The 25059-nt window shown below is 41.1% G+C and overlaps 1 protein-coding gene across 1 annotated transcript in view; it reads right to left on the reverse strand.

Moving 5' to 3' along the window:
* The window catches only part of ALX4 (ALX homeobox 4), a 115758-nt gene that overhangs the window by 44557 nt on the left and 46142 nt on the right, over positions 1 to 25059 (reverse strand). The window contains 1 exon segment of the mRNA XM_042459735.1: positions 5673 to 5983. Within this exon segment, the coding sequence (XP_042315669.1) occupies positions 5673 to 5983 (311 nt within the window).

A 25059-nucleotide genomic window follows, 5' to 3' on the forward strand; every position in this document is an offset into this window, starting at 1 on the left:
CATAGCCAGATGCTTCTGATCTTCTACAGGCACCAAATGGCCATGGGCAGTTGTGGTTAGCAGTTGTATAGTAGGTCTGAAGGGGGCTTTTGGTCACTGCGAGGACAGAAGGAAACACCAAGTATAACATATGTTTACAGTAAAAATAACAAAATTAGCATCTGTTACTATGTACACAACCAGCCACAGATACCCCTCACAGTAGAATTTTTTTTTTTTTAATGGTAGAAAAAATAATTTTGGGGCTTGTATTTCCCAGAACCTCCCAAACAATTCTTCTAATCATTGTGAAAACCCAAGAAGGAATGGACTGGTGCTGTAGGGAGCTGTTTCAACCCCAGAAGGCTCCAGCATGCTTGCAACTACCTTCCATCACCTTCCACATCCTAGATCAGTGGTTCCCAAACTTTGGTCCTCCCGCTGTTTTAGACTTCAGCATCCAGAATTCCTGATTGTTGGCGAAACAGTCTAGGATTCTGAGAGTTCAAGTCCAAAATACCTGGATGACCAAAGTTTGGGAAACACTGCCCTAGATGATAATTTGGGAGCCCTTGGGATTCTGGGGTCCTGGACTTTGGTTTAGTTTCCAGACCTATGTGCATAACAGATTGGCAGTGAAATTTCCTTTTCTGAAATAGCAAGAAACATTATTGTTATTTGGGGAGCCTCCCACAGAGAAAGGTCCTGAAGGTGCAGAAAATGGAGACAGACGAACTGCTTTATTAGCATCACAAGGCAAATAGTCTTCATATGTCAATATGGTTTGCATGCCAGTTGGCAGAAATGTTTTTGCCAGTAGTGTCAAAAATCTGTTCAGGAGGGCTTTAAACTGAGTTACGTAGGGGAGGGGGACAATATTTTGGAAAGCAGGAGTACATCAAGGGCTGAAGATACTAGTCAAAGTGTTATAGAGGGAACAAGGCAAATAATGCAAGGACCCAACTGTGGGAGGGGAAAAAACTTTGCACTGGCAGCTAGTGGGGAGGACCTTTGGTCTTTGATGTGTTTACACTAATGCACAGAGCATGGGAAATAAACAAGATGAACTTGAACTCCTAGAAAAACAAAGCAAATACAATATAATAGGCATCACTGAAACCTGATGGGATGAGCCTTATTATTCGAATGTAGAAATAGAGAGGTATAACCTTTTAAGAGAAACAGGCCAAACAGGAAAGGAGGAGGAATAGCACTATATGTCAGGCATGTTTACACCAGTGAAGAGATCCAGGACTTAAATCCTGGAAGCCAGGTGGAGAGCATCTGGGTAAAAATTAAAGGGGAGGAAAACAACAGGGATGTTATGGTGGGAGTCTACTACAGATCTCAAGTCAGACTGAGGAATTGGATAATGCCTTTCTAGAACCATTGACCACACCCTCAGGAAGGAGAGATGTAGTAGTGATGGGTGACTTCAACTATCTTGAAATTTGCTGGAAATAGGGTTGCCATAATTGTCCACCATTACCAGGGACAAAATGTAGGACAAATTCGAGACCAAACTGTAGGACAACTACAGGACAAAACTCAGCCCAAAATGTAGGACATTTAAGGTCCTCCATTTTCTTAAATGTCCTACATTTTGGGCTGAGTTTTGTCCTGCAGTTGTCCTACAGTTTGGTCTAGAATTTGGTCTAGACATTTTGTTTGGTCTAGACATTTTGTCCCTGGTAATAGTGGACAATTATGGCAACCCTAGCTGGAAATAAAACTCATCCAAAACTTTAAGGTCTTGCAAATTCCTCACTTGCCTCGAAGACAATTTCATTGTCCAGATGGTGGAAGAGGCAACAGAAGAATCAGCTGTTTTAGATCTGATTCTAACCAACAGGGATGACTTGGTTAATGAGTGGCAAGTGGTGGGATCCTTAAGTGAGAGTGAACATGTTCTCTCAGAGTTTGTTATACAGTGGAAAGGAGAAGCCAGGCATAGTCAGACATACATTCTAGACTTTAGGAGAGTGGATTTCAATAAACCTAGGGAAATAATGGGGATGATTCCATGGTCAGGAATACTAAAAAGAAAAGAGAGTTCAGTGTGAATGGGACTTTTTCAAAAGGGAGATACTAAAGGCACAATTTCAAACAGTTCCAATGAGGAGGAAAAATGGGAGGTGTTTCAAAACAAAACAAACAAACAAGCTTCATTTATATACCACTTCATACCGCCTAAGCAGTGTCTAAGTGGTTTACAACTGTAAGCTAATTTGCCCCCAACAATCTGGGTACTCATTTTAGCAACCTTGGAAGGATGCAAGCCTGAGTCAAGCTTGAGCCCTTTTGCTGGTCATGAACTCACAACCTTGTGGTTTTGAGTGAGTGGCTGCAGTACAGGCATTTAACCACTGCACCACCAGAGCTCCTCCTCAAGAAACCAGGGTGGATGAATAAAGAACTTCAACTGAGCTAAGTTTTAAATGGAACATGTACAAGAAATGGAAAAAGGGGGACATCATCAAAGAGGAATTCAAACAAATATCCAGCATGTGTAGGGATAAAGTTAAAAAAGCAAAAGTGCACAATGAGCTCAGGCTTGGTAGAGAGGTTAAGAACAATAAAAAGGGCTTTTGGGGGATTATATCCATAGCAAAAGGAAGAAGAAGGAAATGATAGGGCCACTGTGTAGAGAAGTTGGTAGAATGCTGAAAGGGAACAGAAAAAAGGCAGAATTACTCAATACCTTCTTTGCTTCAGTCTTCTCAGAAAAGGAAAAGGGTGCTCAACCTGAGGGAAATGGAGCAGAGGACAGAACCGGGGAAATGCAGCACAGAATAAGTAAAGAGGTAGTATAGGAATACATGTTTAATCTAAATGAATTTAAGTCTGCAGGACCAGATGAACTACATCCAAGGGTATTAAAAGAACTGGCAAATATAATCTCAGAACCATTAGCAATAATCTTTGAGAACTCCTGGGGAACAGGAGAAGTCCCAGCAGACTGGAGGAGGGCAAATGTTGTCCCTATCTTCAAAAAGGGGGAAAAAAAGAGGACCCCAACAATTATTGTCCAGTTAGTCTGACATCAATACAAGGAAAGATTCTAGAGCAGATCATTAAACAGAAAGTCTGTGAACATTAGAAGAGAATGTCATAATCACAAAAAGTCAACACCGGTTTCAGAGAAACAAGTCATGCCAGACTAATCTGACCTCTTTTTTTTTTTTAAATAAAACTACCAGCTTGGTAGATGAAGGGAATAGTGTGGATAAAGCATATATTGATTTCAGTAAGGCCTTTGACAAGGTTCTCCATGATATTCTTGCAAACAAGCTAATAAAATGTGGGATAGAGAATGCAACTATTAAATGGATTTGTAATTGGTTGACTGGCCGAACCCAAAGGGTGCTCAACAATGGCTCCTCTTCATCCTGGAAAGAAGTGACCAGTGGGGCCCCACAGGGCTCTGTCCTGGGGCCAGTGCTATTCAACATCTTTATCAATGACTTGGATGACAGAATTGGGGGCATGTTTATCAAATTTGCAAATGACAACAAATTAGGAGGAATAGCTAATATCCCAGAGGAGAGGATCAAAATTTAAAATGGCCTGAATAGATTAGAAAGCTGGGCCAAAGCTAAGAAAATGAATTTCAGCATGGAGAAATGTAAGGTACTGCACTTATGGTGGAAAAATGAAATGCATCAATATAGGATGGGGGACACCTGGCTTGACAAGACTAGGAGTCCTAGTAAACCACAAGTTGGACATGAGTCAACAATGTGATGTGGCAGTTAAAAATCCAATGTAATTTTAGGCTGCATGAATAGAAGTATAGTGTCTAGATCAAAGGAAGTAACAGTGCCACTCTGTTCTACTTTGGTCAGGCCTCACCTGGAATACTCTGTCCAGTTCTGGGCACCACAGTTCAAAAAGGATGTCCAAAGAAGGGGGACAAAATGGAGAAAGGTCTGTAAACCATGCCCTATGAGGAGAGACTTAGTAAGCTGGGTGTGTTTAGCCTGGAGAAGAGAAAGTTAAGAGATAATATGATAGCCCTATTTGAAGACATGTTATATTGAGGATGGAGCAAGCTTGTTTTCTGTTGCTTCAGTGAATAGGACCTGGAACAATGGATGCAAGCAAGCTACGGGAAAAGAAGTTCAACCTAAACATTAGGAAAAACTTCCTGATAGTAAGAGCTGTTTGACAGTGGAACACACTCCATTGGAGTGTAGTGGAGTCTCCTTCTTTGGAGGTCTTTAATCAGAGGCTGGATGGTCATCTGTCAGGGGTGCTTTGATTCTGTGTTCCTGCATGGCAGGGAGTTGGACTAGATGGCCCTTGTGGTCTCTTCCAGCGCTATGATTCTGTGATTCTATCACACCAGCTGTGGAGACTAACATACTAGGCAACCAAACAAGTGACCAATTCTGTTATCTAGAAAGATGCCAAGGAACAAGAAACATTTCCTCTCAAATCAAAAGGTCAACAGTTTTCAGCAACTCACAAAATTATTATGGCACTCTAAGTGGGCTCTTCTATTCAGGTGCCTGGTTTTTATTAAGGTGCCTTACTATTACATGTTAAACCAGAGAGATTCAGAGGCAGAAAATCAAGCACCACTGAATGGTGTTTTATCAGTCCCATCAAACTGGCTTTGTGACTGGATCTTGGACAATTTGTTTTAGTTGTCAACAGAAGGGAAAATGTAAGAGGAGCAAGCTAGCTTGATCTAGCTAGATCTCTCATTATCTTTCAGCTCTGTGGCTCATCTGATTTTGGTGATGAGTGGGAGATGCTTGTGAAGCAATAGCTACACCAGACCATAGGATAAAATGGTTAGTGTCATAATGACAGTTAGGAAGCCCAAATTCAAGTACACTCTGAGTCATGAAACTCACTGATTCTGCTTGGACCAGTCACTCTGTCTTGGCCTGACTTGCTTCACAGAGTGGTTATGAGGATAAAGTGAAGTGGAGATTTACATCTATGCTGTCTTTTGAGCTCATTGGAGGAAAAGCAGGCAAATATAAATAAATACATACATAATAAATAAAGTTGGTTTGGTGATTTCTCGGAAGGACAATAAAAGAGATGTTGCTGAGGTGCATGGAATCTGGTTGGCGATTTGGTCACAGGTTGCCTTCTGTCCTGCTTAATGTGTATGGCAAGGATGCTGTGGCCATCCAGATGTTGTTTAATTGCAGCTCCCAGTATTCTTTTCCACTGGTTATGCTGACTAAGGCTGCTGGTATTGGTAGTTCTGCAATACTGAGAGGGCTCCATAGTACCCATCCTCAATCTAAGGGAAGCTGGTGGGATAGACTATCCAGAAGTTTGCCACAATCAGTATTATTTGACACCATCTCTTTTCCCTTTTTTCCCACTAGCCCTGAGAGAGGAATCCAATTGTTTACCGGCCGCACAGATTGTGATAAGGAGAATAAAACTGACCCCAGACAAATGGAAAGGAAGTTGCTATATGGTTCATATGAAAGCAGATGTAACACCAGGAATGAAAATCATGTGACCTCCAGATGTTGCTGGACTGCAGCTCTTGTCTATCCTAGATAGTATAGTCAGGGATAGGGGATCATGGGAGTCACAGTCCCCCCACTGCTATGTTACACTGCCATACAGGGGCAGATACAATAGCAGCAATAAGTGTAGAAACAGAAGCCCATATGTCTGCCTGTTTCCTCTGAAACATCTCCCAAAGCTTCTGCCCTTACCTGTACTCGTGCCTCAGTGAGATCTGTCCTCATGGCTAGCTGCTCTCTGGCATAGACATCTGGGTAATGGGTCTTCTGAAAGACCTTTTCCAGCTCTTCCAGCTGATAGCTGGTGAAGGTGGTGCGGTTTCGTCTTTTCTTGCCTTTGTTGCTCTCTGAATCAGTCTTGTCCATTGGGCTGGGAAGATCGTTGCTTGCTCTCTCTTGAGATACCTTCACTCCAGTCTCTTTCACATTGAGGTAACTGCCATCCATTCCAGCAGGATCTGAGCCTGGCTGTAGCTCTGTCTCTCCCAAGGAACTCTCTTTAGCTGTGTATATGGGAGTGGGAGTGAGAAAGGGAGCAGAAAAGGAGAGAAAGAAAACATCAGGCTGTGGGTAAATGAATTAGTCTGAGCTGGATTTACACCACTGTGGAAAGGAGGGAAAACCACATATATACATATAGGGAACGAGATGGGCTGATAAGGATTTAGGAAGAAGAGGGTGAGTCAGAAGGAGGGAAAGAAGCATGGAACTTTACAAAAGAATAAAGACAAGGCCTTTTGGCTTAGGCCATATACGAAAGGTGGAAGGAAGCAGCTGGAGACCAATAAAATAAATAAAGGGATTCTGTTTTAATGACTTAAGGGAGATTAGCATTAGACTCCATGCCGGCAGGGATGTGAATTTGTCTTGCTAGTTCTGCTGTGATTTCCTGTACTGAACCAGATGACTTCACAGTGCATAACAGACGATAAGGGGGATATCATACATATCTTATAGGCTTTCACAGAGTGTTCCATTGATTACAGAATATTAAACTAAAAGCAGTTAAGTTGAATTGAAAGTTGTGAAGTGACAGCTGGCAGGCTTCTGAATCGTGTGTCCTTGAATATAGAACAGGCATCCTATATTTAATTATATAAAGGTAATCAAATTACACGGTGCTGTCTTATTTATTCATGTGCTATGAGGGTATGTGAAGAAGAAAGAAACCCAGAATTCTAAGTATAGAAAAGAAACTTTTAGTGACCAGGCATGAAAATACACATTGAAGCACAACAAAAATGAATACATCGATCTGACCTGAAAGCACTAGTGCAAACAGATGACTATCTTACAGCACAATCCATAATTCCATCTGATAAGAATATCTCAATTAATTTAATAGGACTTACTACAAGGCAAATGGATACAGAATTGTAGCTTTACAGATGGAAAGCCATCTTTAACCAGTATTACACTGTTTTTGACTATATCTGGTCCAATTCAAAAAATACACAGTTTAACATTACATATCCTGAAAAAAAGGGAGCTGTAACAAAATGTTTCAGTAAATACAGGTGAGCCTGTGTATCCACGGATTCCTTATCCATGGCTTGAAAATATATATTAGCTTACAGTTGTAAACTGCTTAGAGACTGCTTAGGCGGTATGAAGTGGTATATAAATGAAGCTGCTATTCCAAAAAGCAAACCTTGATTTTGTCATTTTATATACAGGACATAATTTTACTACATCACTGTATTTAATAGATTGGAAGATTTTTGCATTCTTCCCCCCCCCCCCTCCTTAGTTAGATAGGGAATTCCTCCATGCAAACTCCCCTCTCTCTCATTCAAACTAACCATGTGACTTATGTCACTCCCCCTTTGTGACTAACTGACATTTTCTCTCAAAGATTTTAATCTGAGCTGTTGTGTTCCTATCTTCCTGCTCTCTCAACTTTTTTGGGGAAGATGGTGACATAAATATTTATTTTTACCTGAACCATTCACTAGATTAGGATATAGCCTTTTATGTAAATATAGATTAAAGCCATTAGTAAACATAGGAAAGCATAGTTAGACAAGAGCATATTTCTGCTACACTGCTGTTTTGAAGCTAGACACTAACAGGCTTTGCTTTGATATTTTGATATTTAAATATTTTTGTTTCCTTAAAAAGGCTGAAGCCTTTGGAAACTTAAATTACCTTCCAACTGGGACTCGAGCATTCACAGATTTTGATATCCATGGAGGGCCCTAGAACTAAACCCCAACATATACACACAAACACACTTTTCAAAATAGTTCTCTCATCTGGAGACTCCTCGCTCTTATCCTGAGGACTGGAGAAGAATGTCCATGCCTGAGAGTCAGACCTGGCTCTGAGTTCTGGGAAGCTTGTTCCTGGGTGTCTTGGTAATGCTAACTTGGTAATGCTAAATCTTATGTTAATGCCGTATACCAAATCAAGACCTGAATCCCATCATTAGTCCCAATAAGAGCTAAGATCATCAGTAAGACTTACTGATGTTTCAGTTCACCAATCAACAGTTGTTTCAGTGAGTCTTTTTAGTTGGCAGTAACCACTAAGGAGCCATTCAGACTACCTTTGGATTAAAAGCAGGAAGTTCATATTGGCCCTGATTCTTTAACACCCGGATTTGCACACCCGTTGAGGGGCAAATGCCCCTTGGCGCGGGTCTTTTGAAAGCGGAGTTTTACCTGTATCTTTTGAGAAAAACCAGGTCCCGGCAAATGTGAACTTGGCCTCGGTCATGATTGGGTCAAGTTCAGGGGAGGGATTAGGTCAGAGGAGGGCAGAGGGCAGAACATGCCTCCCCTCTCGCAGGCAGCTCTCTCTCTCTCTCTCTCTCTCTCTCTGAATTTTTATTTTTGACCGACTATGTGAATAGTTCTACAGGTTGATACATATACATATTGATAGAATCTGTCTGCTTGTGCTACATTTCCCTTTCTGCTTGCTGCTGACACGGCACCTCACTTTGCAAGAGACTTTTTTTTAAAAAAAAATTGTGTGTGTAATATGTGAATGCTACAATGTGAATGTTACAAATATTTCCCTTTCAATTTGGCAAATTGATACAATATGTGAATGCTTTTGCTACATAGCGGGTTGTTTGCACTTTAAATCTGCCTCTGTGTGATAAACTCCTAATAGTGAGAAACCAGTTGATTCTCTGCCAGTACTCCTAATCCTTTACACTCCTGATTGTTCTCCTTTTTAAATACACTCTGGATTCCTGCCTCCTGCTCCAGAAGGGCTACAATTATTTTGTATTCAGTTAACTTGGCAAGAAGTCATTCTGACTTGGCAGGAAGCCATTTAGTCATCCTGGCTTCAAGGGGGAGTTCAAGCTTGATCTGCTCTAGAACCAAATTGTTTGTTTTCTTGGTCATCCATGGTATGCTCAGCACTCCTCTCCAGAACCACATCTCAAATGAGTGGATTTTCCTTCTATCGGTTTTCTTCACTGTTCAGCTCTCACATCTGTACAGAATGATGGGGAATACAATGGCTTGAACAATCCTCACTTTAGTGTTCACAGTTATATCTTTACACAGGATCTTGTCCAGTTCTTTCATAGCTGCCCTTCCCAATTCTATTCTTCTTCTAAATTCTTGACTGCAGACACCATTCTGGTCTATATTTGATCCAAGGTATGGGAATTCTTTGACAACTTCAATTTTCTCATTATCTAGGATGAATTCTTGTAGATTTTCCATGGTCTCTATTTTTGTTTTCTTAATGTTCATCATTAAGCCTATCTTGGCACTTTCCTCCTTTACCTTCTTCAGTAACTGCTCCAGGTCTTTGTTGGTTTCTGCTATTATTATGGGGTCATCTACTTATCTTAGGTTGTTGTTCCTTCCTCCAATCTTCACTCCTCCTACCTTGAATCTAATCCTGCTCTGCATATGATATTTTCTGCATACAAGTTGAATAAGTAGGGTGATAGGATGCAGCCTTGCCTAACTGCTTTTCTGACTGGGAACCATTCTGTCTCTCCATATTCAGTTTTGATTCCATTTGTCCTCAGTATAGCTTACACATCAGGACAAAATGTAGTGGCACTTCCCTTTCTTTCAGCACATTCCACAGCTTTTTGTGATCTATGCAGTCAAAGGCTTTGCTGTAGTGAATAAAACACATGTAGATGTTCATTTGGAATTCTTTGGTACACTCCATTATCCATTGTATATTTGCAATGTGTTCCCTAGTGCTTCTTCCTTTCCTGAATCCAGCTTGCATCTCTGGGATTTCTCACTCCATATATGGTAGGAATTCTTGCTGAAGAATTTTAAGCATGACTTTACTTACATGGGAAATTAGTGCAATGGTCCTGTAGTTACTGTAATCTTTTGTGTCTCCTTTTTTGTGACTTGGAATATATATTGATCATTCCAGTCTGTGGGCCACAGCTTTGTTTTTGCCCACTCACACCACATGACTGCCAGCATATCACATTTGCAATGGAACAAAATGATTGCTCAGAAGCAACATCCAGGACAGCATGGAGACATTAATGGTGTAATCCCATTAATGGCTCTAATATCAAAAAAATATGCAATCCAATAATGACTGAAATGCAGTGCAACAATGAGAGAGTCATAATACTGTATGATAAGAAAAAAATAAACATTGAACTAAACCTGTGCAATAGTGCAACAAATCTATTGTGTAATAAAGCCCATAAATTATTTCCCAATGATGTTGTAAAACTTCCAATCTGGTAACTATTATATCAACATTTTCCAAATCCATATCCTTGTTTATGGCCCTCCTTAATTTGTCACGCCAACTAAGCCATTAATTGTTCAATGGGACTTACGAGAAGACTCCATGTGAACTTGGAGCCACAGGCCTTGTCTCTTCAGAGCTGGCAGCTAAAAGCAAAAAGAACAATAGCTGGAGAGGAGGTTGATTGCCATCTGCCAACTTTTATTCACATAGCTTTCATGTCTGCTCACTTGTTTTTTCCAATAGAGGAGGGAGCTCATTGTGTATAAAAGAATTATTGCAAAAAGGAAGAAAATGCATGTGCACATATCACATGAAGAGGGAAAAATAATTATTGGACTGATCAAACTTGATTGGCTGCAGAACAAACTAGAGAAAGAAAACAAGCCAAGAGCTTTCAACAAATGTTGATTTCTACTGCCTGCAAGCAAATAATCCTAGACAATAGATTTACACTTATGCAAGCTGTTGTGGCTGGTCTTGGGGACTGCTATCAACTAAGTAACCTCCACCAGATCTTTGGTTTTATTATAGGATGTAAAGTGGTTGAGGGCTAGTAACATGGTGATGAATTATGTATAAAATACCCTGAAGGCAAACTGGTATTGGTAGGCCTGTGATTCATTTAATATCAGGTACAGCTTTGTAGACAACTGCTGTCCCTTGCAGCCCCTTGCAAGAAGTATTTTTGGGTCATAATCAGGTCATAGTTTCATTACTGATTAGAGGCTGTTTTCTGGTGTGCATGCTGCAGAGAGGCTGCTTTCTGGTGTGCATATTGGAGACACAGTTTGGGGATAATGCAAGAACTTTATTAGTTTTGCTATTTCTGCTCTGTGTATGGTCATATCAGAAATCATGTACATCTTGCTCTTCAAGGAAGCGAGAACTGTGAAGGAATTATTCCATTTTATTCTTACTACACTCATTTGAGGCAAGTTAGCCGAGACACAGCGTCTAGCCCCAAACCATCTATATGGAATATGATGGAAGAACTCACAGGAACTTCACCCCTATGTGCTTCCACCCCCAGAGCTGAGACCCAAGCCAGGCTGTATCTGAAATGGGCAAAAAGACTGCCTCCTTCCCCTACCTGTGTGCCTGCTCTCACTATCCTGGATCCTCTTGCTAGTTCCAACTAGACCCATTGAATCTATGAGATTCACTTTTATGTTGACTCACCACTTAGCAATTGATCATCAATGGCAGTCACTCAAGTCCTTCCCTCACCTAATCAATGCACTTTTCCTACTCCTGGCAATGTCAGTGGCAGCATTTTAAAGGCAGAGCTGAGGTCCTAAGCAAGGACTGAACTGGGACAGGGATGGAGACAGTGGTGCGAAGAGAGTCAGCAAAAAGACAGGCAGTGATGGCTAAGTGGGCAGCATGTATAAAGTCTCAAGATAGGGCTGACCCTGTTCTTTTCAGTCCTCCTAAGCCTGACAATTGGGATGAATTACAAGTGCAAACAGAAACAGCACATGAGGCATGCTTTTTCTTTGCACAATCTGGCCAAAGAAAAATCTCATTCATTTCCATGGAAAGAGAAGCATTGCTCAAATTCTTTATATAAAACTGACAGCACTTGAGGCAGCTTCAGCTTTTAGGCAGTTGATGTAACAGACATGAGTTGTACAAATATTTCTGTACACATCTACTCATATAGACCAAGATACTAACTACATCAGGGTTGAATGCATAAATCTCTGCATGTGGACTTACATGGTGCTGGTGGTATATCATATCTTCCCGCAATTTCACAGATGAAAACTAGGATAAGTGACCAAGCAACATAAGAGTGTGGTCAAGAGGACAAAAGCTATTGGCATGAGTTAGGAGAGGCCACAGATATTTGCTTTTGCCAGTGCCATCCTCTGAGGCTGAGAGAGTGTGACTTGCCCAAGGTCATTCAGTGGGATTCGAACCCTGCTCTCCAGAGTCATAGTCGAACACTCAAACCATTACACCAATCTGGCTCTCACATACATATTAACATGGCCATGCAACGTTCCAACACAGCCAGGTTCCCCACTTTATTAGTATCATGTTTCTCATTATGTTCTTCATTACATTATTATGTAACCCCGCTGGTCTATCAGGAAGCCCTGCAGAAAGAAAAGATGAATGTAAACAAAAGAGAAACCAAAGCAATGCCTAAGGGAGTAGTGGGCTAACATTGATGAGATTCAGTGTACCCCGTGTTTAGTTTTAGTTTAAAAGAAACATTACCAATAAGAAATTAATTTTGCAAATTTCCAACATTAGACTTTTAACTGCTATGTAAGATCAGTGAGAAAGTAAGTTAAGTTTGTATCCTGACTGTAATGGCCTTACAGGTTTCTACTTTGTTGCTGTGTGCCTTCAAGTCATTTCCAACTTATGGTGAATCTAAGGCGAACCTGTCATGGAGTTTTCTTGGCACAATTTGATCAGAAGAGGTTTGCCAATGCCTTCCCGTGAGGCTGAGATCATATAACTTGCCCAAGGTCACCCAGTGGTTTTCATGATCATGCCAGGAATTGAACTCTAGTCTCCACAGTCGTAGACTAACACTCAAACCCCTACATCATACCAGCTCTCATTCCTACTTTAGACAACCATTAGATTTGTAATTTGAACTTAGTTTTCAGCAACTTAAGTAAGTCAGTATGGAAAGAGGAAAGTGGAAGAAGAGGGAAACCAGGACTTTTTAAAAGAAGCTGAAAAAAATCTGAATATTAATTAGAATCCCTGCCAAGCCAGGGTAGCCGTAGAGTATACAGTTTGCCAACCCTGATTTTAAAACAAGAGAAATACTCTTAGCATGTCAAGGTTTGCATTTGTAACATTCCTAAATAATAGCTTGACTACAGGAATAAAATGGGATTTGTTTCTGATGTCCTGATGCAACCACTTAGGAATAAGCTCCGTTTTGTTGTAATAAAGATTATGAAAGTAAAAATAATGATAATACTTGGCACTGCATCTGAAGAAGAAGGTTTATATCCAAAAAAGTGCATGCAAAAATAAAAACTAGCTAGACTAAAGGTGATGCCACATTTCTTTCTTCTTTTTCTCCTCCTTCCTTCCTTCTTTATAAAAATAATGAGTTCTCTATGACTAGGGTTGCCATTTCACGCTGGTGGGCGGGACTTTCCCGCCCCCTGGGGGGCGTGCCCGGTCCCGTCTCGCCCCCGCCCCCGCCCCCGGGTGGCTGCCCAACTCTGAGCTCCCAGGGCTGCTGCCTGCCTTCTATAGAGTGCTGCCTGTGAAGCATGCCTGGAGAGCAACAGCAACAGGACGACTGAAACCAGCAGGGGCGGTGTCTGCTGCACTGCCCTGCCTCTATTGGCCAGCCCTCTGCTTCCATATTTGGGCAACATCCGAGCAGGGAGGAATTTACACTCAGGCGAGCTGCTGCTTCCCCCTTTCTCTTTCCCCTCCTTCTCTTCTTATTATTGTTCCGTTTTTTTTCTTCTCCAAGTTCTCCTCCTCTTCCCCTCCTCTTCCTCCTCCCCTTTTTCTTCCTTTCTCCCCCCTCCTCATCTTCTTTTTCTCTTTTTCCTCTCTCTAAGCCCCCCTCCTCTTCTTCTCAGGGGTCCAGGGCTTCTCAAGAAAAGAAAAAAGGCTTTGGATCTGTCCCATAAATCCCTCCTAAGTTGAGACATACCTGAGAAAAAGGGGGTGAGGGGTTTGGGGGGGTTGGAGGGGGCAAGGAAAAGGAGGAAGGGGGGAATTCCTAAGAAGGCTTGGGAGTGGGAAATGTAGTTTTCAATGGCACAAGGGTCTGCCTGTGGTCTTGCAAATGCTATGCCTGCTTGGAAGTGGGAAATGTAGTTTTCAGTGGCACAAGGGTCTGCCTGTGGTCTTGCAAATGCTATGCCTGCTTGGAAGTGGGAAATGTAGTTTTCAGTGGCACAAGGGTCTGCCTGTGGTCTTGCAAATGCTATGCCTGCTTGGGAGTGGGAAATGTTCTTGTAGAATTGGGGGGGGGGGTATTTGGCCAGAAAGATAAGTACATTTCAGCCTTCTGTCTAGGAATAATGCCAAAATGTCCTCCATTTTGAGCATGCCTAAGAAACATGCATTTACATTAAAATTTTAAAAAAAATATCAATTTTTTCATGTGCCCTCCATTTTTAAAAAAACGTGTCCTACATTTGAAAATGTGGCCCTACATTTGTCCTACATTTGTCCCAGTTTGGAGGTCCTGCCTTATGGCAACCCTATCTATGACCAAAGTCCTGTCAGATAGTTGTTCCCTAGCTATGAAATGTTTTTAGAATGAAAAAGAAACTAATTCCTTAAGGATGGACAAGAAGGATAATTTGCCAAAGCTATACTGACAGCTCTACATAAAACATTACAAAATCAGAAATCCAAGAATACTGTTAATATCAATATTGGATATCAATCAAGATCTCCTAATACTGCCAGCTCATGAAAAGATACTTTATACTAGACTACAATAAGAGATTGAATTTCAAACAGTTTGGCACCCTTTTCATGAGTTTTATAGAGAATATGGCCCTGAGCACATGACAATAGGAGCATACCACATGGCACAAATTAAGATTTACTATCTTGTTTTTCTCATTTCTTGGGATCCGTTTTCTTTTTCAGATTCTTTCCTCTCCTCCTCCTTCTCTATAAACAAATTGTATTAAGTTAAATCAAACAACAGTACTGTAAAATGCAAAGACAGGATCTGATGCATTGGCACAGTAGGATGGTAGAGGTGGCTATAATAGCTGTTTAATTGTATTTGAAAACTCATCAGCTGCCAAATTAAAACATTAAATTGGGGAAGAAAGATGTTATAATGAGCAGCATCACCATAGGTTTGCTCACACCCTTCTCAAGAATTTTCTTCACAATGAGATAGCAAGGAACATTTGCATGTTTGAAGCTTATTTTTTAAAAGAAGTTTCTCTTGGAAAGGACTGACCTACTCCAGAACTTGCCAGCTATTTACCAATATAGATTAATGGTGGGTTCCCCCCAACACCATATCCTTCTCCTCTCCCTCTGTTTTGCATGGCCATGTTAGTCCAGCTGCCAGGCTTGTTTGTCATAGCCTCCAGTGGGAATAGAGCAGGTTAGGTTCTCAACAGAGCAGTTCTCAATCCTTGGTCCTCCCAAGTATTTTGGAATTCAGCTCTGAGAAACCTCACACACCTTCAAAAACAGTCAGGCATTCTGGGACCTGGAGTCCAAAATATCTTGAAGACCAAAATTTGAGAAGCACTGGGCTAAATGTCCATCTCAAAGTTCAGGCCATGCTGCATCATGGTTCAAATAAAGCCAGCTTGGAGCAAAATTAATTGCTAAGGCTAAACACTTACTCTTGGGATACTGATGTGCTTCTTAAAGTACAAGGCAGGGAAGGAGTGACAAAACCTGTTGTTGAGAAGCTGCTAATGACAAAGGCCAATATGCTTTAAGTGATGTACTTATGCTGGTGTTGTGCCTTTTGAGATACTGTCCAAGGGCCTTATCCTGACTGTGATTGTGCAAGCAGAGTCCTGGCAGTGTAATCCTTTTACCATTGGCCTGCCCCACCTATGGGGATTAGGTGCCAGGTCCCACCCCCAAACACAGATACAAAAAAACTCAGGATCTCAAATCCTATTATTGTCAATGGAGGTGTGGGAAATCAGAACAGAGACTGCAGTTGAGAAATAAAAAGAATACTAGGTAGGGCCTGAGACAGATGAATGGGAAGCGCTGTCATCAGGCCGAAACTAGGATTCAGGAGCGTGCAGCATCCACACACTCCCGAATCCTAGTGCATAGTGGCGGCACCATCATGGCAGCCACCTGCCCACATGGGAGCTGCCATGATGATGCAAGCGTAGCGCAGCATCTGCACATTGCGGCGTAGCGCTTGCATCATGGATGTGCCACAGTGTGCTAATGGCGGCACCCGCGCCCGCCAAAAAACCCCGCTTTTAGTAGATTCTTTTTGGTGCAGAGTGAGCCCACATGGTTTGGTTGCTGCAGGCTCCCTCAGGAGCAAAACGGGCAGACTCCAGGTCCAGACCACCCTTTTGGGTCGAGCCCCTAGGAATGAAAAGAGCAGCAATGAAAAAACTAGAAAAGATCCTAAAAAATAAAGATATACAACTGAGCCCCAAAGTTAGAACCATCCAATTCATTGTATTTCCTAACACCATGTACAGATGTGCGAGCTGGGCAGTGAAGAAGGCAGATAAAAAGAAAATCAATTCCTTTGAGATGTGGTGCTGGGAAGAGTGCTAAGAACACCATGGACAGCCAAAACCACAAACAAATGGGTCCTTGAACAGATCAAGCCTGAACTTTCCCTGGAAGCCAAAATGATCAAATTGAGGCTTTCACACTTTGGCCACATTATGAGAAAGCATGACTCATGGTAGTAGAATGAGAAGAAGGCAACATGCCAGATGGATAGACTCAATCAGGGAGCCCATGGGCATTAAACGGCAGGATCTAAGCAGAGCAGTGGAGGATAGAGTGTCTTAGAGATGTCTCATCCACAGGGATTGCCATGAGTCAGGGATGACTTGAGGGTAGTTAACAACAGTTTTTGAGAACTGAAACAAGAGATGAGAAATTAAACAACATAGGACAAATGATCTCCATAACTGTTGAGGAGTATGAAGCTGGGTTAGCTCTGGTTAGTACTTGCATGGGAGACCACCAAAGAATACCAGGTGACGTAGGCTATATCTCAGAGGAAGTTACTTGCAAAACCACCTGTGAGCATTCCTTGCTTAAGAAAACCCTATGAAATAATTATATGCCAATGGGTGACTTGAAGACACGAACATACCACCCATGGTGGTTCAGGTTTGACAAAACATAACAAAAATTAATCAGACCACTGCTGGAGTCTACAACAACTACACTGACTGAGGTGGGGAAAAACCACCTACTTGGGATTTTAATTGATCTCTGTTGTAATCGAAGGCACTATGGGATGGTTTGGTCTTGGGTAAACAAGACCCACTAGCTTTACAAAAAACATGCTCTTCAGTCTATCTCTGTAAGAGTGTGCTTCCTTTTCTTCTTTTCCTTCTGCCACTTGTCTTTATTTTATGAACAGGCCAAGCATCCCTTATCTGGAAATCCAAAATGTTTCAAAATCCAGTGACATCTTTGTTTTCTGGTGGTTCAATGTACACAAACTTTGTTTCATGCACAAAATGATTTTAAAATAGTGTATATAAAATTACCTTCAGGCTATGTGTATAAGATGTATATGAAACATAAATGAATTTCATATGTAGACTTGAACCCCATCTCAAAGCCGTCTCATTATGTGTATGCAGATATTTCAAAATCTGAAAAAATCCAAAATCACCTCTGGTTACAAGCATTTCAGATAAGGGATGCTAAACCTGTATATTATGATGGCTTTATTGCTTTTCCAATTCAGGATCACCTTTTTCTTCCTTCGTTTAGGATGGGGGACACCTGGCTGAATGAGACTATGTGTGAAAGGGATCTGGGAGTCCAAGCAGACCACAAGCTGAACGTGAGTCAACAATGCTATGCGGCAGCTAAAAAGGCCAATGCAATTTTAGGCTGCATCAATAAAAGTATAGTGTCTAGATCAAGGGAAGTAACAGTGCCACTGTATTCTGCTTTGGTCAGGCCTCACCTGGAATATTGTGTCCAGTTCTAGGCACCACAATTCAAAAAGGTCATTGAGAAACTGGAGTGTGTCCAAAAGAGGTTGACTAAAATGGTGAAGTATCTGGAAACCATGCCCTATGAGGAATGATTTAGGGAGCTGGGATGTTTAGCCTGGAGAACAGAAGGTTAAGAGGTGATTTTATAGCCCTGTTTAAAAATTTGAAGCAATGTCATATTGAAGAGGGAGCAAGTATGTTTTCTGCTGCTCCAGATAACAGGACCCGGAACAATGGATGCAAGCTACAGGAAGAGAGATTCCACCTCAACATTAGGAGAAACCTCCTGACAGTAAGGGCTGTTCGACAGTGGAACACACTCCCTCAGAGAGTGGTGGAGTCTCCTTCCCTGGAGATCTTTAAACAGAGGCTGGATGGTCATCTGTCGCATATGCTTTGCTTGAGATTTCAGGCATGGCAAGGGATTGGACTGGCTGGCCCTTGTAGTCTCTTCCAACTCTATGATTCTGCAAAGTGTATAAAACTTAATTTAAAAACAAAAGACCTGTTCCCCAGAGAGGTAGAAACTCTACAATTTTTTGTTTTAAAATATAGATCAATACAAATGCTTGTATGTTCAGATTGTCTTTGGGGAGGATGTCATTACAGAGGCTATTGTTATATGAGGCTCTAAACTGTTCACACTGGCTGCCATTAAGCCATTCATTTTCTTTGACAGACTAACCTACTTTTGTGATTACTGTGAGGATAAAAGTGAACTTAAGAATGCTTTCCTGGAGGAAAGGTATGATTAAAATGTAATGCATTCTGTGAAACTGAAGGGGGAGCAAAAGGACTCAAGTTTACTAGGTTAACATCTTCGGAAAGGCTATAATACTATAATCAGAGGGCCATCACCAAAAAGATCTTCTCCATGCAATCTACCTTATTTTCTTTGGAGGAAAGACTTTGACCAGAGTTTATGAAGACAATATTCTGGTTTAGGTAGCTAGACATGTGGGAGAAGTTTGTATTTCAAACTTCTTGGCCTTTTGGCTAAGATCAAGAGTGTGTGTGTGTGTGTGTGTGTGTGTGTGTGTGTGTGTGTCTTTCAAGTAACTTGGCTACAAGCCATTCAGTGTCTTAAAGCCTAATACCAGCACATAAAATTCATCCCAAAATGGATTTGGAACAAAAACCACTAATGAAGCACAGAAATAATATGGTCAAATCTGGTGATCCTATTTTGGATCAGCCGTAGTTTTTGAACTCTTTCAGATGGTCTGGAAACAAATGAACACAGCTTCTGAACTTTTCAGAAATCTGCCTTTAGGGGAACCACTTTGAAGATGGTTGTATTTTGAGGGGTGGGAGAGAAAATGACCCCTGTTATTTTGACATCTGAAGGGAAACAAAGGTGTTTTTTTTAAAAATCCAATTGTTGTGAATACAGGAGGCAGCAAAAAACAACAACATTAAAGTATGCTACATGGAGTTCAAAAGAGAAGCCATGGTGTATGTTCTTATGGGATTAAAGAAATTGCCAGGAGCAGATCTTTATGAGGATATATCATAACATTTGGAAGCATCTGGAAAGTGTGAACTACTAGATCTCTTCAGCTGGCTAATAAAACTTTCATCATATGTACACGGTTGCCATTGACGCTGGTAGCTCATTGATGTAATGTGGCTGTAGTGCAGCTCTTTCCATGTATGAGTGCTTTCTTCAATGGTCATTTTTTCATTATTCATGTCTCTCCTAAAGCACCTGTTTTAAAGAGTGCATGAGGCTTTGATTTCTGAGGATACAGAAGGTTAAGATATTCTGGCCTTCATCCAGTGAAAGAAAGTTGTGATGAAGTCCTGTTGGAACCAATATGACTTTATGAGTCATAACGAAGTTGGTTCCATGGTTTTCAACACAAACCTGGGCACAGTGAACTTCCTGGAATAAGGTACATATAGCAAGCCAAACATTATATGTTTAAATTGCAAGCAGCATTGCTAGAAGAGCCTTAATCAAATCCTCCCTTTTAAAAGCAAATGCACCCAAAAGTACCTGGTTTGTGTCTTTCAAATGAGGTGTGACATTTAAAATGGAAGAGGGGAAGACCATAGAGAAGGACATAGAGGAGACAGTGAACAAGAGTTAAGCTTTTACCATTCCTTTAACATATAGCCCTTGTTTCCTAGAGAATGGAATGCAAAGAATTGAGCAGGGAGGAGGTTTTGGTGAGCATGTGTCTTGTGTCTGTGCAGTCACCTCCATCAGCCAGATGCTGTTAAAACTGCTTAGCCGTTTTGTCTTAGAGTCTGACTGCTATGCTGATCTTTAGAGATAAAAGTAGGCATGATTTTTTTCTTTTAAATTAATTTACGCTAGAATAGAAATAGGTAAGCCATTTAAGTTCTATGGAATTCTTCATCAGGCTGAACAGGAAGGGAACAAAGTGAAACAATTTTTCAATGTAGACAGTGGATTATTTCCACAAAAGGCCATGGATGGGTTTGGAGAGGATACTTTTTGGATGATTCGTCTTGTGGCCATGATGGCAGGGTATTCTGGGATTGTAATCCAAAAAGTATAGAATCATAGAATCATAGAGTTGGAAGAGACCGCAAGGGCCATTCAGTACAACCTCCTGCCATGCAGGAAATCTAAATCAAAGCATCCCTGACAGATGGCCATCCAGCCTCTGCTTAAAGACCTCCAAAGAAGGAGACTCCACTACACTCCGAAGGAGTGTGTTCCACTGTCGAACAGCCCTTACTGTTGGGAAGTTCCTCTTAATGTTGAATCTCTCTTGCGGAAAACATCAGTGTCAAAAAGACATGGGTTAAATGGGTCTAGCGTGTGCCCCCCCCCCTTTTCAAATCACTTCAGTGAATTGATTCAAGTGGGAACCAGGGTGATTTGAACTAGTTCAAACTGATTTGTGATCCAGTTTAAAAGGTAGTGGGAATCAGGCTCTGGAGAGACAGAAAAAGCCCTCCCTTTGAGGATCTTAAAACTCTGGCAGGTTTGTGGAGGGAGATTATGGGCGGGTTACAAACCGCCATAAAGTACGCGCTCCGTGCGTACTAGGGTTAGGAAGGGCCGTATTAGGGTTAGGAAGGTTCTTACCTTCCTCATGGCCCTTCCTCCCAGTACGCTCAGAGCGCGTTGTAAATGGCGGCGCCCATCCACATGGGCGCCGCCATTTTGACATCTTGGACACTGTGCGGCCAGACATGTCACGGCGGAAGTGACACCGCGAGGGCACGCTCTGCCCCATCACGGCGCCACTTCCACGTTTCGAAAAGGAGCGCCATTTCGGCACCCCTTTTTTGCTGTGCGGGGAAGCCTCGCGGTCTGGCCGCTGGGGCTTCCCTAAGCAGTGAATGGCAGCGGTGGGAAAACGGCCCCTTGAGGGCTGTTTGTAACCCGCCATGATCTCTCAGATAATCTGGATCCTAGCCGTATAGTGCTTTATGGGTCATAACCAACACTTTGAACTGTTCCTGGAAACAAACTAGAATGTAGTGAACTCCCTATTTCAACAAGGGAGTTATATGTTCCCTGTAACTAGTCCCACTCAGCAATTTGGTGCAACATTTTGGATTACTGCCTCTAAAGGCAGCCCCAGAAAGAGTGTATTATAGTAATCCAAACAAGGTATAATCAAATCATGGGTCACTGTAGCCACATCTGACCTCTCTTGGAATGGGCACAACTTAGGCATACCTTTGAAGTGTCCTATGTATTTTTATTTTAAGCCAAGGAGAGAGGGAGCAGAAAGGTAGAAGATTTGCAGCGACACATGCAAGTCAACTGGCTAAAAGCAATTCTTTTATACTGACTATGAAGGGAAAAGTTTTTAATTTTGTTTCTTTCCTCTAGGAAAATCTAAAGTTTGCTGTTGTCATAGTTTTAGGTCTACTGCTGATTGGCTTCGTCAACTGCCTTCACAGATGTTGTGCCAGTGATATGTATGAAATTATCAAGTAACCAAAAATAATTGTGAACATAGAAACTGACTCTTAACTATTACCACGTACATCCACTAGGTGGCAATTCACATGAAAATGTAATAAATAATAATGTGTTTTTCTGAAGCTATGACAACAACCTTATGCACATTTATTTAAGAGTACAGGCCACTGAACTTATTAGGTGAGTAAATACTCTTTGTTCTACACTTTCCACTTCACAGGTAGAAATAGAGACATGTTTGTTATAGCAGTCTTATTGATATACAGAGTCTGAGCACTTGGGGAAATTACTTTTCAGGGACATACCTGCTGGGAGATTCAGGGAGTTTTGGTTAAAAAAAGGATCTTTTCTAAGTAGCTTATCAGATCTGCTCCTGAGTCTCCCCACACTCACTATAGCCTTCTGCATTTTGTATTCATTTGGACTTCCCAGGAGGAGAATGTAGGACAAGCGAGAGAGGCCCTTTAACATCTTTGCCCCCCCCCCCCAGCCCCGATCAACTCAGAATGAGCAGTGGCCCATAAAGCCTGGGGAGATAAGAAGAACATTATTTTGTTGCTAATTTTTAGTCTCCTCCTTTTTCAGGGTGTTAGACTGTAATCTTTTAATTGTAATTTCTTAACTGTAATCTTGTAATGTGCTATGTTGTATTTGTTTTACTATTTCATTGTTTTTTGGCATTTGCCTTGTTATTTTTTGAATGAGGGGTTGGAAATGGGGATTTCCTGTAATACTTACTGATTTGAATGTAATCCTTTGTGTTATCCTTTGTCATTATTGAATTTTTATGAAACTATTATTATTATTATTATTATTATTATTATTATTATTATTAGCTATGTATTGCTATATTATATTGTTTTATTATTTTCATGTTTATTATTGCTTTGTATTATTCCCACTGTTGTAAGCCGCCCAGATTCCCAGTGATTGCACGGGATATAAATAAATCCTATTATTATTATTATTATTATTATTATTATTATTATTATTATTATTATTATTATTATTGCAATAAGTCTTAAATGCCATGAGACACATTGTTCTTTCATATGAAGTTACACTGTGAGTGGGTAGATGAGTGATGGTGGTAGAGGTGATTCAGAACATAATTGCCCTACAATATGTTTTTCACTGTTTTAGATACATCTTAGAGCCACAGTGTGTAAAATAGCAGGATCTGTACCTCACATTACATGTTTACATGGCGGATCATCAAAGACTGGAGATGTGTCAGCTTAAGACAAACACCCTCATCTGTGAAATTCAAGCGGTCAGACTTCTGAGTAGTGTTAGCTTCTAGAATATCCATGGAGAAGATAGATCATTAATGGAGAATGGCTCTAGCAAGTTACCTACACACACGCTAACAAACATTGAACAAGAACTTGCAATTTAAAAGCATCTGGGTAGACATGCTGGAAGAGACTGGTCTTTAGTGCTGTTTTAAAGTGTGACCGTGCAACCAGCTGTCAAGTCATTCCACAGTCTAAGGGCAGCTGAAAAAATGTAACCTGGGTAAAACTTGCCAGTCTAGTCATAGCTGATTGAAGTAAGTGTCCCCCAGAGGACTTGAATGCATGGGGTAGGTTATACAGGAGAAAATGGTGCCATAGGGAACCTGGACCCAACCAGGTGGGTGCTTTAAAAGTAATAGCCAACACTTTCTGCCTTGCCTGGAAACTAAATGGCAGCCAGTGGAATGATTTTAATATAGGTATAATAATGAAGGAATTGGTATTCCTTGCCTAAGAAAACTCTATGAAATTCATGGGTTGTTCTAAATCGACAGGTGATTTGAAGGTACATACACATATATTGTGATCACTCCTAGAAGTACCAGTGATCAACCTGACTGCCATGTTTCGAACTAACTGAAGTTTCTGAACCTGGTACAGAGGTAGTCTACATTGCAGACATCCAGCCTTGTGGTTTCCAGCATGAACTGTATAGCAGTGGTCTCCTGTTCATCCATCCAGAATGTGTTCTAATATCTTTAGACCCTCCAGCTCCAGGAAGTAAAGCAGCAGGCGTAACAGATGAAGCTGATAGTGAGCACTCCTATCCATCACATATTTACCATGGTTTTCTTATCTCACATTTATCATGTAACACCAGGCAAATCATAATGCATTTGAGATATTAATTTCCATGTTCAGAAAATACTAGATATGAGCAATGGACTTTATCTTATGGAAAACAATCTAAAATAGATGCTTTAATGGGAAAAAATATTCCTTTACATTTTGTGCATGTATGCTTTTACCTTTCAAACCTTCTACATTATGGCTTTGAGTAGAGGGGAGACAGCACAATTTACAATAGGATTAAAACGACTCAGTTTATCCAAAATTTTAGATTGTAAGATATTTAAAATGTATAGAACAGAGAATAAGAACTTTACCCATGGTATTTCTCCCATCTCATCTCTTCCTCAATCATTCTGGGACACATAATTGCTCTGACCAATGCTGAGAGCCTACACTTTTGCTGGTGTAGTCACATCACCTCTCTCTACTGCACTGGCAGCAAACATCCTGGGTCATTGTCAGGGCTTGGAGAAGTTACATTTTGCACAACTCCTCCTACAATTTCCTAGCAATATCACCAAGGGCCATGGAAGATGGCATACCCTCCAACATTTCACAGACAAAAACTGGGATACGTGTGGCCAAGTAACAGAGTGTCAAGATAGCAAAAGTAATTAATGAGGAAGAACATATAAGACAGAAGAAATTGAAGCAGTTTGCTTTGTCTATGTCTGCTGGGAAGAGTGAGACTCTGCCCCCTCTTGTCCTATCCCTCCAATGAATTGAATTTAAACTGAAGTAAACTGAGAACAAAGGGGGAGCGTGGGAGGAGAAGAGAAAAACTGAGACATTTTAAAAGCAGCTGAAAAAGTGGGATTACAGATGATTAATTGGGATTTGCCCATGACAAACTGGTGCAATTAGAGGGTGTGAGGTAGAGATTCTGGAAAGTGGTAATCGAAAAAAGTAACTTTTCCAGGCTCTGGTTACTGAATGATGTCATCTGTACATCTGAGTTCAGTATTGCTGTTGTTGTTGTTGTTGTTATCCTGCCTTTGCATTTTACACTTCTGTGTAATTTACACAATTTTTAAAGCTCCAGGTCCTCCTGCAAAAAACCATTCATAGTTTAGGACTGCAGTATTTTTTTTTAAAAAAAGCCTGATTCAATTTATTAAGGTGGAGCTGTATCATCAGTTTTCAAAAACGTTTCTGCCCTCTTCTTGTTTCCATAGCATCCCTAACTTAAGACCACCACATCACCTGCAAAATTACAGTCT

The sequence above is a fragment of the Sceloporus undulatus genome, chromosome 1, assembly GCF_019175285.1.
Source record: "Sceloporus undulatus isolate JIND9_A2432 ecotype Alabama chromosome 1, SceUnd_v1.1, whole genome shotgun sequence".
Lineage (NCBI taxonomy): Eukaryota > Metazoa > Chordata > Lepidosauria > Squamata > Phrynosomatidae > Sceloporus > Sceloporus undulatus.